This window comes from Paroedura picta, chromosome 3, assembly GCF_049243985.1.
Source record: "Paroedura picta isolate Pp20150507F chromosome 3, Ppicta_v3.0, whole genome shotgun sequence".
Taxonomy (NCBI): Eukaryota; Metazoa; Chordata; class Lepidosauria; order Squamata; family Gekkonidae; genus Paroedura; species Paroedura picta.
The window spans coordinates 5,067,100-5,082,815 of NC_135371.1; the positions used below are offsets into that span (position 1 = coordinate 5,067,100).

Consider the following 15,716-nt stretch of genomic DNA (forward strand, 5'->3'; position numbering starts at 1 on the left):
TTCCAGCCCCTCTTTCTCTCTGCATCTCAAGTGGCCTCTCTCAGACAAAATGGGCTTTGAGTAGAAGGGATCAAATCCTTTCTCCATAAACTCCACAATAAGAGGGTGACATACTTGTAAATAGTGAAACATCTTCCTTTTCTTTGTCTGGCTCATGACAGAGAGAGATCCATGCATAGGGATCTCAAAGGGAGAGGGATTACATGCCAAGCTGAGGAGAGAATCCATCCAAAGGGTTGTGATCCAAACTTTACACACTCTGACTTTCCTGGAAAGTTCAAATCTTCTAATTTGTAATTGAACATATGCCATAAATTCAGCATCTCCATAGAAAACAAATACATTGACTACATCTTGAATGAGAAATGAAGCAAAACGATGCTTTTTTTCTTCATCCCAGTCACTGAAACGAAATCCATGTTCTGAGATGCTCTCTGCAAAGGCAACACAGATGCCGTTCATGAGCATGAGAGATGTCAAGGTGCCCTTGAAGTTTTCCCCACTCTCCTGACCAAGGAGACCAACCCACGTCCATTGGAAATGTTGGAGCAGTCTGACAATTCCCAGGTATTGGGCTTCTTCTGCTTGAGACATTTGGTAGAGAAAAGGAAACTGAGTTTTATCCTTAAAAAACGGCAGATGAAAATCATGGGTGACCTAATGGGGAAAAAACACATTTAGGGGAAACCAAAATGCATATCATCTACATATAAAAATAACTTTCTATTCAAAGAGGCACTTAAAGTCAATATTTCTAGATTTCTTTATTCCATCATGCCAGACAGTCTTTGACTCAAAGACAGGTGGATGAGGAGGCACCCTGATCACCTGTGCACTCATGGCAGCAGGCTGGCTTTTCTAAAAGTTTTTCGCTTCAGCAAGAAGATGTACAGATGCCATCTAAAAAAAGACAGGTTCTTTCTGCCTACTACTATCCAAGTCAAAAAAGGATGTTTCAAATCCTTGTCAAAGTAAATCCTTGTCAAACCCTCTCAAATCTCCCAAAACTTATTTTGTTCTGTACCAGAAACCTTTCAAAGTCCATCAGTGTTTCTTTAGATACATTAGCCCCATACCTGGTTCATACCTGAGGGACTTTGTAGGTGCTCAAGACCATTGAAACACCCATGGAAATGTCAGACTGAGAGCCTTCAAGAACAGCCAAAAGATTATTCTGTCTGCCACATTTGTAGTTTGGAATGGTCTCTTGGCCAGAGGGTAGGAGGTCTATCAAAGCATCATATGTCAACCTGGGATAGAAAGTGTTCTCATAGACAGTGTAGCCCAGAGTAGTATTATTAGGTAAGAGCCTGGGATTCTGGTTGATCTCATGAACAGCCAACGAGAAAGCCAGGAGGTGCCACTTTAGCCTTGGATCACTCCTAGGAAAGATATACACATGTCATTTTATCAAGGGATGCCATATATCTGGGCCTTGCTGGTGCCTTAACTGGTATGGGCAAAAGCAGTTTACAGGGATGATAATATGGAGATTTGCCTTGTTTGAGGTTGAATTAGTGGCAGCCAAGAAGGGGTACACACATATGCACAGACTAAGATGCCTTTTACTGAGGCAGATCTCTGCACTATCAAAGTCAGAATTCTCCACACCGATCTCCAGGATCTCAGGCTGTGGTCTTTGTACCTGGTCCCTTATAACTGGAAATGCCACGATTGAACCGTTGTGCTTCTCTGCACAATGCAGATGGACTTCCACTGAGCCAAAATCCCAGCACGTGGCTGGTGTAGACAGTAGACTTTGGGGTATTTATCAAAATGCAGAATTTCTTTATAGGGTTGGCGCAGCTGCAGTTGATTCACAGCTAAGTTTATCTGGGCTACCGAGCCAGAGAAAGGGATACTGAAATTTCACTAGTAAGAGGTCCTCTCAAATAGTAATTGGCAATCTGACCATACATATTCCCTGCCCCCTGAAATGCAAATCTCTCTGATTCCAACAGAAGTACAGTCCACGAAGCCAACATAGAATGTGGCTTGAATCTTCTGACCATACATTACATAAGGACAGTAATCAGGTCATCTGTTTCTCTTGGAAGCACCATGCTTACAAACCACCCTGATATAAGTCCATCTTGGCATTCAAAGACCTATAGTAGTTAGCTGAGAGCTCACCAAATCCATGTCTTTCTTCTTCAGTTTGAGAGGACATTCATTGTAAGATGCTTTCCTCCCAGATTCTTGGCAGTGGAAGACATTTATTTTATTTATTTTAGATTTATATACAGCCCTTCCTTATGGCTATGGGAGGTTTACATATAATATAATATAACAAATAGCATGATTACAGAGAACGTTGCGACAAATATAACAAATATTTATATAACAACATATAACAAATAAGAAGTATGACAATCAACATGTCAACCAGAACAATATTTAACAGGGACATTGACACAGCTTTGGGTTGGTCAGGTGTTTTGGGGCTAGTTGGCCTCATTCAAATGCCTGGTAGAGCATTAGCAAGATTTGTCCACTTTTTAGATGGTGATAGAAGCAAAGCGGCACCCAGGCATTCATGAATAAGAAAGAACCCAGAATGCTGTTCCACGACATACATGAAAAAGAATCACAAAGGACTGGCTTACCGCTTTTCATTTAGGAAGGGGGTCTCCCTAAGCGTTGGTGGGGGACAGTAATTAACCGTCATAGTGACAAGTCCAGCAATGAGGTGGTCTCCTGATCGAAAGCAATTAAAGGGTCTAAAGTCATCCACTGGCACAGAGAATGGACATTTGGCACTCCCCACCCTGCAGTCCGTAAGAGGCAGTAGCAGCAGGAGAAGCAGGAGGAAGAGCATTCTCCGTCTGCACACACCTTTCCCCCTCCTAGCAGCCAGATCTGAGACACCAGCAGAAAGAGCTGCAGGATCCCCTGGCCGCAGCAAGGCAGCCGTCACTTGAGCAGTCCTGCCCTGGCTTGATCAGACTGAGAAGGGAGGATCTCAGACACAGACCGCCCCCATTGACATCTCATCCCCCAAACTCAGTGGGACAAAGGGCTTTTATGCGACATACTTACCAATCCTTTTACAAGACATCTCCTTGCTCTTGGTTCTCATGTCAACATTGTTGGTTTCAAATTCTACTTTAGAGAAGTCTCTGGAGCTTTGGTAAGATGCAGAATAAATCACCATGATTTGGATAATAGTAAGGGTAAGAATCTTCACCGTCCTAGAGTCTCTCTTTGGGTTTGACCCCAGGTGCAGAGAAGGAGACAACATGTTTGCCAGAACTCACCAACATGGCTCCACGTGGCTTGGGTCACGGAAGAGGCCCTTGAGCTTGGCCTGACTTTCAGAGGAAGTCTAGGTAACCATTAAGATATGGCAGATTATTGTCATGGAAAGTTTGATTCTAAAATGGCTACTGAAAAATGGGATATGTTAACACGAAACATCAGTAAAAGTTGGGGCCAAGGGAAATAGGCCAGGGCAACCCGACCAGAAAGTTGGCAAATTGAAGTTAGAAACCTCAATAAAACATGCATGATCTTCAGGCACTTTTTGCCAAATATGTCATCATAAGGGTCCAAAATGATAATTGTGAGTATCTGATTGGACTAGACAGATGGGCCGATACACCTGAAAAGAGTAGAAGAGACTGAAGGGGAAAAAAATACAAGAAGTCGGAGTGGGTGAGATGGAGGAATCAAGCCTCCTTTCTACTCTTTCTCTCTCTTGCTTCTTGTTTTCTTTCAGATACCAATAGAAAACCCCTCTCTGGAAATGGGGCTCTGATCCTCCTCAATGCTTCAGAATAGGTGAGAACACCAGTGTGCAATTTCTGCTGTATTGATCTGCATCATTGTCCATGCTACACAGCGGAAATCCAGTGTGCCACGGAAAGAGAGACAACTTTCAAGGCCTCAAATAGAGCTCCTGTCCCAATGAAGAAGGCTTACTCAGAGCAGAAGGACATCTGACTTGTGCCATACTTGGATCCAGAAGTATGGAGTCCAGTTATTCTGCGTGCATTGACACCGTATCACCATCTTGTTGGTGCACAATTAAGACGAGTACATCCGGCATGAAGGATTGTGGATCATATGAGCTGAGAGATATATCACCTCAGTGGTCCAGTCCCGTGTCAAGTGCCACAAGCTTAGAGGTCACAAACAGAAGATGGAAGACCTTCCACAGACCAGCTCAACACTACACCTTCCTTCGCTTACATAGGCTTCAATATCCTTAGCCCTTGGCATGCAAGACAAGAGGTCGGCAGGCCAAGAGCAAAAGTTGGGCTGTACTTTTCACACTCTTGAGTACAGTAGTGTGCCAAAATATTCATCTCCCTCAGTGTTCGTCCTGTTTTGTCACATTCCAACCTGGAACTAAGTGTTTTAGGATGCTTAGGGCTGATCCTGCATTGGGCAGGGGGTTGGACTAGATGGCCTATATGGCCCCTTCCAACTCTATGATTCTATGATTCTAAGTTGGGTTTTGAGGGGAGAGGGTAGAACCATTTGGTTCTCACAACATGCCTACCTCATGAAGGTGCAAAATCCTTTTATTGTGACACAAACTATACTCAAGACAAGAAAAACAAAAATTGCGACTGTTCATAAGTATTCGTCCCCTAAAGTCAATACTTCGTAAAGCCATCTTTTGCTTCAATTACAGCTGCAGCAATTACAACTCTCTTGTCCTATGCCTCTATCTTCTTAGCACATTGAGCCACTGGGATTTGGGGCCTTTCCTCAAGGCAAAACTCCTCCGAGTTAGATGGGTAGCGTTGGGGTACAGCAATCTTCAAGTCATGGCAAAGATTCTCACTTAGGTTGAGGTCTGGGCTTTGACTAGACCAGGACATGAACACTTTTCCCTTTAAACCATTCCAGTGTAGCGTTAGTTGTATATTTAGGGACATTGTCCTGCTGAAATGTGAACGTTTGTCCCAGTCTCAAATCTCTGGCAGACTCAAACAGGTTTTCCTCAAGAATTGGCCTGTATGTAACGTCATCCATCTTTCTTCAATCCTGACCGATTGTTCTGTCCCGGCTGACAAAAAACCTCCCCACCACGTGATCCTGCCACTGCCATGCTTCACTGTGGGAATGGTGTTCTTGAGGGTCATGGTAAGTGTTGGGTTTGCACCCCACACAGGTTGCAAAAACTTCAATTTTTGTCTCATCTGACCAGAGAACCTTGTTCCATGTCTTTGGGAGTCCACCACATGTAGTTGGGCAATTGCCCAACGTGTCTTCTTATTCTTTTCTTTAAGCGACGGCTTTTTTCTGGCCACCCTCTGTGGAGTATGTGGCCTAAAGTGGTCCTATGGACAGATACTCCCATCTGCAGTGCAGTTCCTTCAATGTTATCCTTGGTGTTTTTGTGGCATCTCTGATTAATACCCTCCTTGCCCAGTCTGTGAGTGTCATAGTGTCTTCTCTTGGAAGGTTTGTAGTGGTAATATGTTCTACATTGGCCGTAACTGTTAACGACTGATCTCATGTAGCCCTTGTGGAAATCATTTATTCTTTTGTGTAAAACAGCAGTTTCTAATACTAGTTAAGAGTTGAGATGAGGCTCTTGCAGTTTCTATTTTTTAATGTTATTGTTATGATCATGTTAAGTTATTATTGTTATAATGCTATTACTGTTATCACCTGTTACTACATGTTATCTGTATCTTTTCCTGTTTCCTGTAAACTTCCCTGAGCTCTCAGGGAGGGCGGTATATAAACATAAACATGAACATGAACATGAACATGAACATGAACATGAACATGAACATGAACATGAACATAAATATAATAATAGTTTGACTGTACCAAAATCTACTTCAGATTCAGTTTTACAGAATAAGTTCTTACTCATTTTCTGTACTCATTTACCTCTCAGTGGTTAAAGAGCCAGCTTGGTGTAGTGGTTAGGAGTGTGGACTTCTAATCTGGCAAGCCAGGTTTGATTCTGCACTCCCCCACATGCAGCCAGCTGGGTGACTTTGGGCTCGCTGCAGCACTGATAAAGCTTTCAGACTGAGCAGGAATATCAGGGCTCACCTGCCGCACAGAGTGTCCGTTGTGGGGAGAGGAAAGGGAAGGTGACTGTAAGTCTTTGGGTAGAGATTCCTTTGGGTAGAGACAAGTGGCATATAAGAACCAACTCCTTCTTCTTCTTCTAAACCCAAGTGGTTAGATAAACCTAAAGGTTGGAATTATTTAAATGCACTTGTGATCTCTTTACTATAGTAGTGGGCTAACCTTATAAAAATTATATAAACCTTATATATTTTGTCAAATATAACTGAAGGTGAATGCACCAAAACATTTTATATTTACTACAAGCAAGATTAATAAGAACTTTAAGCAAGATAGATAAAGTATTCTTTATTCATATTTCCTTATAGATGGGCATGATATTGGGGTGACCATGGGTGGGCAGGTAGTTGTGGATCTTCTGCATTCTGCAAGGGGTTGGACCTTGTAGGTCCCTTCCATCTCTATGATTCTATGACTAAGCAAGTAGAGATCAACACGTATCCTAAGGTGGCCATTCATAAGTTCTTAGGCATTTACCATGAGGATTTTAACTGTTACAATGCATGTGAAGGAAATTTCCCTCAATAGGATCTCAGATAGATCACTTGTAAGGTGGGTTCACAGACAACACAGGCATTAGCATACCAGCAATGAAAAACACTGTCCTAAGAATCAAATTCCATCTTAACATCTCATCATGAGGTGATCCTTGATATTCAGATCAGGCCTCACTACAATGATGTAACATTTGGGGAGGAAGATGCAGCCCAGCAGCCCAGCACTGGAGGCCAAGATGGAGAAGACCTGCACGGCGACCATGTATTTCCCCTTCGTGCTCAGGTAGGTGGGCACAAAGGACACCCAAACACTGCAGAAGACCAGCATGCTGAAGGTGATCAGCTTGGCTTCATTGAAGCCCCCAGGAAGCTTCCTGGCCCGGAAGGCCACTGTGAAGGAGATGGCAGCCAGGAAGCCCATGTAGCCCAGGGCACCATAAAACATGGCCACAGACCCTTCATTGCATTGCAGTATGATCTGTCCATGCTGGGAGTGCATGTCAAACTCTGGGAAAGGGGGAGAGATGCCCAGCCAGAGGGCACAGAAGCCAATCTGAACAGTGGAACAAGAAAGGACAATGGACTTTGCCAGACTCTTCCCCACCCATTTCCTCATCCTGTTCCCTGGCTGGGTGGCCATGAAGGCCACCACCACAGTGATCGTTTTAGCCAGAAGAGTAGACACAGCAACAGAGAAGATGATGCTGAAAGTGGTTTGTTGGAGAAGGCAGGTCACCCTCCTTGGCTGGCCGATGAATAAAATGGAGGACAGAAAGGAAAGCAGGACTGAGGTGAGAAGAATGTAGGTGAGGTCTCGGTTGTTGGCTCTGACTATTGGGGTGTCTGTATATTTAATGAAGATTCCTAGAATTAAAAGTGTGGCCATGGAGAAAAAGAGCACCAAAACAACAAGGACAATCCCCAAAGTTTCCTCATAAGAAAGGAAAGTAATCTCTTTGGGAATGCATCGAGTGTGGTCCAGGCTGGGATACTGATCTTCAGGGCAATTGGTGCAAAGTTCTGCATCTGGAAGGAAAAAAGGGACATGAGCATTGTCTTTATCTCATTCACACGCACCAAAATGTGTACTCCTTTGCTTTCCATAAAGCCAGATTCCATCAAGGGAAATATTTATGTCTATATTAACATGCACACACAGACATTTATGGCATTCCCTGTCCTATCTGTCTTAGGGTTCAAAGGTGCTAGCAAGTTAACAAGTTCAGGAACACAAAAATACCTGTTCCTTCACCCAATAAAAATACCCACACAGGACAACAACCATGTTTAAATCAGTGGTCCCCAACCTTTTTATTACCAGTGACTGGTCAATGCTTGACAATTTTTCTGAGGCTCGGGGGGTGGGAGGTAGTCTTTTGCCAAGGGATGTTGCTGCCGCCTGATCCCCTGCTCCACTTGCTTTCCCGCCGGTGCCCCTGACTTCCCGCCGCCCACTGGGGGGCGCTGCCAGCAGCAGCTGCGCAGTGCCACGCCAAGGGTGAGCCCTAACCATGGCGGCCGCTGGAGAGCACCAAAGGTGAGCCGGTGACAGAATGCCAGGGCAGCCCGTGAGGCAGCAGCTGGGGAGGAGGATGAAGAGGAGCCACGGTCCGGTAGCGACTGATCCATGGACCGGTACCAGTTCTAATGTGCATCTATTAGAACAACTGCAACAGTCAAAGAATATTTTTTGATTAAGAGTTTTGCTTACAGGTCAGTGTCAAAATTACACCCACAATAAGATCAATGATAATACACCACTTTTTTTTTTTTAAATGAGGGATGGGGACAGGGATCCCCAACATCTCCAGCTTAAGGGATAATGTAATAGATGTGAAAGACCTTTCTCAGGGACTGCTTGTCTGGGTGGACAACTGTGATGGACCAATGGTCTGATACAGAAGAAGATGGCTTCATTTCCCCCATGCCTCCACGGCCCCCATCTTAGACTGCTGAAACATCCGGCGGAAGAGAAGGAGGCCTCCTTCATATTTTATTTTATTATTTTACTTTATTTATGTTTAGACTTCAATACCGCACACTCCCAGAGAACTGTCTCGTGGAGGTTTACAAAAAAGAAAAGTCACATAATAACCAATAAAAACATATGTAAAAAAAAACCCTTTAAAACACATGGCACCCACAAAAAGATGGCAATATCCAGCTGACTGGGGGAAAAATTAAATCCCGTCCCACACCATGGAGCACCGAACTCAGTGTGGATGGCTGAAAATGGCTGGTAACCAGAATGGTATGGCATAATCCCCCAGCACAGTCTTATGATTCTTGGTCCATTGTCTGTGGAAGCGTGCATGCACACGAAAGCCTTGAATAAAACTTTGTTGATCTTAAAGGTGCCTTATCCTAATAATGAAGGGCAAAGCTTATCCTAATAATGAAGGGCAACCAGGTTCTATCAACCACAAAAGCCATTGAAAGTGACATAAGCCAATGGCGCCGAGCTTTTCTCCTCACAGACCACAATTTACCCAGTAGCCTTTCCCCATGAGGTCTTTCCTTTGAAAATTGGAAAAGACTAGTCCACCGAGTTCTAGAACAACACTCATAAAACTACAGACTGATTATTTGTTGCACACCCAAGGGGATATCCATTTCTGCCATCACTCACCTTCCTGAGTGGAGATGGTTCCTTCTCCACATGGAGAACAGTCATAGCAGCAGATGGGTTTACCCTCTAGGACCACTTTCACATATCCAGGGAGGCAGCTTTTGGTACACCTGGAAGCCGGCAGTGGCTGCAGAGAAAGACAAGGAGCGTTATCTGGGGCAAGAAGAACTAATTCATTTGGCAATAATATCTATGGGTGTTTCTGCACAAGGACCAATGTTGCCAATTGGTTCCACAACGCGAAAACGCTATTTTTAAAAGTGCAATCTCGGCGTTACGCATACCTGCCTTTATAGTGGAATCCAGTAGCGTTTCAATAATTTCCCACAGGTTTCCGGTCTAGCAAAAATCGCTAGAAAGGAAGCGATTTTTTCTGTGCTTTGTCCCGCCCCTGGCCGTCAATCAAACGAACAGCCAATGGGCTGTTGTTATCATGCTCCCGAAAAGCCCTTTTCCCTTTAAGAACAGTTTAAAAAAAAACACACGTTGCAACCATGCCTTGATTCCTCCTAACGTAGAGATCCATCTAGCTGGTGTGTGAGCTGGCAAGTCATCATTACCACGCTCCCCTGAGTGGAAAAAAAAATCCCCCCCGTACAGGCGCGATTTTCAGCCGAAAATAAAGGGAACTTGCAAACGGGGCTGTATTGTCCTTGGGGACTTAGGGGAGCTTTAAAGCACTTCTGTGGAGGGACTATAGCCGGAGAAGCCTCGCTGGGTGAATGAAGGCTCGCCGGTTCGTTGCTTTCTGCTCGCTCCGAAAAAAAAAATGGCGATCGCTTCGCCGGAAGTTTGGAGGAGAGAGCCAGGGGGAGGGACTTTGTTGGAACCGCAACAATGGGAATGCACAGGTCTTTTTCGCTAGTGTTGCAGATTGTTTGCAAGAGTGTAGCGCTTTTCGGAGGGTGAATGCACTTTTCCCAATTTCCCTTTAAGCGCTACAACGAATCGCTTTTTGCGGGACTGTTTCAGGAGTGTTGCAGATTGTGTGCGACGTCATGTGGAACTGCAAATTAGTAGCATTTACAAATTGCAAGCCTTCTTCTACATTAAAGTAATGCGGAATGGACCTATGTCTTCATGAAATATCCGTGTGATTCAATGTTACATGTTATGGGCTTATTGATAACAAATTTGATTATTGTTTTAAATGGAAGACTTATAAGACTCTTATGGAGGTGTCGTGTTTGGCACGACACAGAACTTTATATCTTAGGCAGCCTTGATAAATATAGAAAGGGCTGAATGAATTTCCCCACCTGCTTATACCAGGGCGGCCACACAATGGCATCCTGATCCATAGTCAGCCTTGGCTCCTCCGAGGCCTGTCTTTCGATACTCCCAACTTTCATGCTCAAGATGGAAAAGTTGGGAAAGATTATTGTGTTGACAATGTCCAAGTTGGCTTCGAGGTGCTCATTTTCACCCAAATGCATCCCATGCACAGAAGTGTTGGGAAATTGGTGGTGTCTCAGGAAGTGATGAAGCTAGAATCACAGAGAGAACAGCATTTAGAAGACAGAAGATTCTTCTGCAAACTGGTGGCAGCTGTGGTATTCTTCTTCTTGGTCCCTTTCATACATTTAGGTGTTTCGACATTGCTTTGCTCTAAGTAAGCAATGAAAAATTCTTCGTGGCAGCACAACTGTTGCCTCTTCCCAAACACTGAGGCATGCTGGGCTAAGAGGGAGTAATTAGATGAAGGTTCTGTGGTAGACCAAGGACTTAAATCTGTGTCTCCCAAACCCTAGTCCAACACATAACCACCAAACTGGCTTGGTTTTCAATGAAATGATCCAGAGCCAGAGCCATATCCTCAGATCTACAGTGGGTCATGCTTTTCTGTTGATCAATACAAGAAATCCTCCACTGGTGAATCCAGACCATCCCCTGCGTTCCTCAGATAATCATTCCTCCTCTGTCATTCTCACTTTGGGTGACTAAGATTCCCTTTCTGAGAGAGTTTAAGGTGTTGGTATTAACCTTTAAGGCAATACGCGGCTTGGGTCCTACTTACCTGCGGGACCGTTTGGTTGCTTATTGTGCTCCTTCAGACCAACACGGCTACCCACTTGAATTCATCCTAGTGGATTATAGTATTTGTTAATCTGATTTTAGGCAGGCTGTTTTCTCTGTAAAATGTGACAAAGAATGTTTTTGCTTGTAAAAGAAGAGTTGGTTTTTATACCCTGCTTTTTGCTACCCGAGGAAGCTTTCTCTTCCCTTCCTCTCCCCACAACAGACATCCTGAGAGGGAGGGGAGGCTAAGAGAGCTCTGATAGGTCTGCTTGATCAAATGAGCCCAAGGTCAATCAGCTGGCTGCATGTAGAAGAAGAAGAAGAAGAAGAAGAAGAAGAAGAAGAAGAAGAAGAAGAAGAAGAAGAAGAAGAAGAAGAAGAAGAAGAAGAAGAAGAAGAAGAAGAAGAAGAAGAAGAAGAGTTGGTTCTTGTATGCCACTTTCCCCTACCCAAAGGAGGCTCAAAGCGGCTTACAGTCGCCTTCCCTTTCCTCTCCCCACAACAGACACCCTGTGGGGTGGGTGAGGCTGAGAGAGCCCTGATATCACTGCCCGGTCAGAACAGCTTTCTCAGTGCTGTGGCGAGCCCAAGGTCACCCAGCTGACTGCATGTGGGGGAGTGCGGAATCAAACGTGGCATGCCAGATTAGAAGTCCACACTCCTAACTACCACACCAAACTGGGGAATCAAGCCTAGCTTGCCAGACTAGAAGCCACCGCTCCTTACCACTACACCATCCTAGATATGGTAGCAAGAATGTGGCTAGTGCTATGTTGGAAAAATGGAAGGCTGGAAATACCATCACATGTTGACAATGGCTCAGTAGCCCCAGATTGTATCTGAACATACACGCTCTTTTTAGCTCCCCAGGAATGTAAAGGTCTCTCCCTATACTTTGTCCAGCAAACTGTCCTTCCAGCTGGAGATCCCAAGCATTGAACCTAAAACCTCCTGCGCTCAAAAGGGTTAATCTGGCGCTGAGCCACAGCCCTTCCTTGGCCCAGAACGGATTCCTTAAGAGCAAGTTGCCATGACTGAAAATGCGGACAGGCACCGGAGGTACCTAAAAAGGTGTGTCAAGATTCCTGAGTGAGGAATGGCAACCCCTTGTTAAGAATTGGGTCTTTCAACGTTTCTTGAGGTATGTGGAAAATCAACACTGTTCCGCTCTGCATCCCAGCCAGTCCAGGCAGGACTCTGGACAGAAGCGAATGTGGTAAAGATGAAGAAGGATGACTAAATGGGCACTCAGAGGGAACCCTGAGAGAGCCAGCTTGGTGTAGTGGTTAGGAGTGAGGACTTCTACGGTTTGATTCCGCGCTTCAACACATGAAGCCAGCTGGGTGACCTTGGGCTCCCCACAGCACTGATGAAGCTGTTCTGACTGAGCAGAAATATCAGGGCTCCCTCAGCGTCACCCACCCCACAGGGTGTCTGTTGTGTAAGCCGCTTTGAGACTCCTTTGGGTAGAAAAAAGTGGCATATAAGGACCAACTCTTCTTCTTCTTCAGTAATCTCAGGGCTCTCTCAGCCTCACCTCCCTCACAGGGGGTCTGTTGTGGGGAGAGGAAAGGGAAGGCGACTGTAAGCCGCTTTGAGACTCCTTTGGGTAGAAAAAAGTGGCATATAAGAACCAACTCTTCTTCTTCAGTAATCTCAGGGCTCTCTCAGCCTCACCTCCCTCACAGGGGGTCTGTTGTGGGGAGAGGAAAGGGAAGGCGACTGTAAGCCGCTTTGAGACTCCTTTGGGTAGAAAAAAGTGGCATATAAGAACCAACTCTTCTTCTTCAGTAATCTCAGGGCTCTCTCAGCCTCACCTCCCTCACAGGGGGTCTGTTGTGGGGAGAGGAAAGGGAAGGCGACTGTAAGCCGCTTTGAGACTCCTTTGGGTAGAAAAAAGTGGCATATAAGAACCAACTCTTCTTCTTCAGTAATCTCAGGGCTCTCTCAGCCTCACCTCCCTCACAGGGGGTCTGTTGTGGGGAGAGGAAAGGGAAGGCGACTGTAAGCTGCTTTGAAACTCCTTCGGGTAGAGAAAAGCAGCATATAAGAACCAGCTCTTCTTCTTCTAATGAGGATCATTTGTCTTAAATTCAGCAAAAAGGACAGTATTCCCAAGACAGTCAGAAACTGATTTTGGTTCAGAAATGTGCTAAAGGCCGCAGTATCCCAGTGTTGGGGTACCTCATTCTAGATCTACAATAATCATTTCAAAGATCAACTTCTGATTAGTATTTTTAATTCCCGGAGAAATGGATACCTGCCATGGCTGTATTCGCTCATGTTCCAGACGGTCTCCACCAGCCCTCATCATCCTCTGAGACCTGGAGGAGTAGGCAGCATGTAAGGCATGGGCCACCGCCTGGATGGAGGTGTATGTTTTGTAGGCCCTGGGGGGCAAGAGTTCTTTGAGGACCTCCCAGGGCCTGTCTTGCAGCTCCTCTTTCTCTCTGAATCTCAGGTGGCCCCTCCCAGACCAAACTGGCTTTGCGATGAAGCGAGCAAATCCTTTCTCCATAAACTCCATGACAAGTGGGTTACACACTTGTAAATAGTGAAACATCATCCTTTTCTTTCTCTGGGTCACGACGGAGAGAGATCCGTGCATAGGGATCTCAAAGGGGGAGGGAGAACAAGTCAAGCTGATGAGGGAGTCCAACAAAGGAGTTGTGATCCAAACTTTACCCCCCCTGAGTTTCCTGTAATGTTCAATTCTTCGGATGAGCAATTCAACATACATCATGAATTCAACATCTCCGTAGAAAACAAAGACATTGACTTGGTCTTGAGAGAGAAATGAAACTAAGCGTTGCACTCTTACGTCTGCCCAGTTGGTGAAGCCAACACCATGTTCTGAAATGCTCACTGCAAAGGCAACACAGATGCCGTTCCTAAGCATGAGGGATGTTAAAGTTCCCTTGAACTTTTCCGCGCTGCCGGGAGCAAAAAGGCCAACCCACGTCCATCGGAAATGCAGGAGCAGTCTGACAATCCCCAGGTATTGGGCTTCTTCTGGTGGAAACATTTGGTAGAGAAAAGGAAACTGAGTTTTATCCTTGAAAGCTGCCAAACGAAAATCATGACTGACCTAATGGGGGGGAAAAGTCACATTTGGAACTCATCTGAAACAAATGTCAATAGAGAGTAAATGAGAAAGGAAGAATGGCAGGGATTGTTTTCAGCTTAGAACTTTTCTGATGGAGATCTCAGGCACAGTGGTGAACTGAGTTCCCAGCATCCTAAGTGGGGGAGAGGTTTTGCCCTCAATATGACCTTGAACCATAAAAACCCAGGGCCTGCACCCCTCAGCAGGTCTTTGGGAAGGAATCCTAGAAATAACATCAAAGGTTTCGTTAGGAAAAAAACAAACACAAGGCAAATCACCTTGATGTAGAAGTTCTCCCATACAAAATAACTTCTGCTCTAAGGAAGCTTTAAAAGTCCATATTTCTAGATTTCCATACTCAGCCATCCTGGCCAGTCCTTGACCCACAGGTAGATGCATGAGGAGGCATCCTGATTGGCCTTCCAATTACTGCACCAGCCGGCTCTTCCAAACATTTTCAGCTTTGCCAAGAAGATGCATATGAACCGTCTAAAATTCTGTCTACCTGCTGCTCCCCGGGTCAACTAAGTGGGTTTCAAAGCCTTGTCTGGAGGGATGCAAATAAACCACCAGAGGAACTGAATCCTCTCTCAACCCCCTCTCAACTCTCCTAAAAGTTATTTTGATCTGATCCAGAAACCTTTCAAAGTCCATCCATGCGTCTTCAGAGATAGTAGCCCCATCCCTGGTTCATACCTGAGGGACCTTGTAGGTGCTCAAGAAGATTGAAACGTCAATGGAGATGTCAGACTGAGACCCTTCAAGAACAGCCAGCAGTTGATTCCTTCTGCCACATTGGTAGTTTAGGATGGTCTCCTGGCCAGAGGGAAGCAGGTCTATCAAAGCATCGTACGTCACCCTGGGATTGAAAGTGTTCTCATAGACGGTGTAGCCCAGGGTGGTATTATGAGGCAAGAGCCTGGGATTCTGGTTGATCTCGTGAACAGCCAATGAGAAGGCAAGGAGATTCCATTTCAGTCTTAGATCCATCCTAGGAAATGTAAACATACGTTCTATATGTTTTATGTAAACCGCCCAGAGCTGTAGGGAAGGGCGGTATAAAAATCTAAATAAAATAAATAAATAAATATACACCTGTCATATTATCAGGGGCTATCATGTCGATGCCTTAAGCTGGTATGGACCGATGCAGTTTTGATGGTTGGCAGGGATGATAATATGGAGATTTGTCTTAGAATCATAGAATCATAGAGTTGGAAGGGGCCATACAGGCCATCTAGTCCAACCCCCTTCTCAACGCAGGATCAGCCCAGAGCATCCTAAAGCATCCAAGAAAAGTGTGCATCCAGCCTTTGCTTGAAGACTGTCAGTGTCTGTTTTGTCTTGTTTGGGGATTGGCTGAACTAGTGGCAGCCAAGAAGGTGAACACACAGGAACACAGACT

The 15,716-nt window shown here is 45.1% G+C and overlaps 1 protein-coding gene across 1 annotated transcript; it reads right to left on the reverse strand.

The window, feature by feature from the left end:
• Window positions 1-6,333: 6,333 nt before the first annotated feature.
• Window positions 6,334-13,732, reverse strand: LOC143833858 (vomeronasal type-2 receptor 26-like). The gene is made up of 4 exons (XM_077330084.1): window positions 13,466-13,732; window positions 10,446-10,673; window positions 9,187-9,313; window positions 6,334-7,583 (listed from the first exon to the last, which is right to left on the reverse strand). Exons 1-4 carry the CDS (start codon window positions 13,730-13,732, stop codon window positions 6,685-6,687), a joined length of 1,521 nt encoding a protein of 506 aa, XP_077186199.1. The 3' UTR covers window positions 6,334-6,684.
• Between the last annotated feature and the right edge of the window lie 1,984 nt (window positions 13,733-15,716).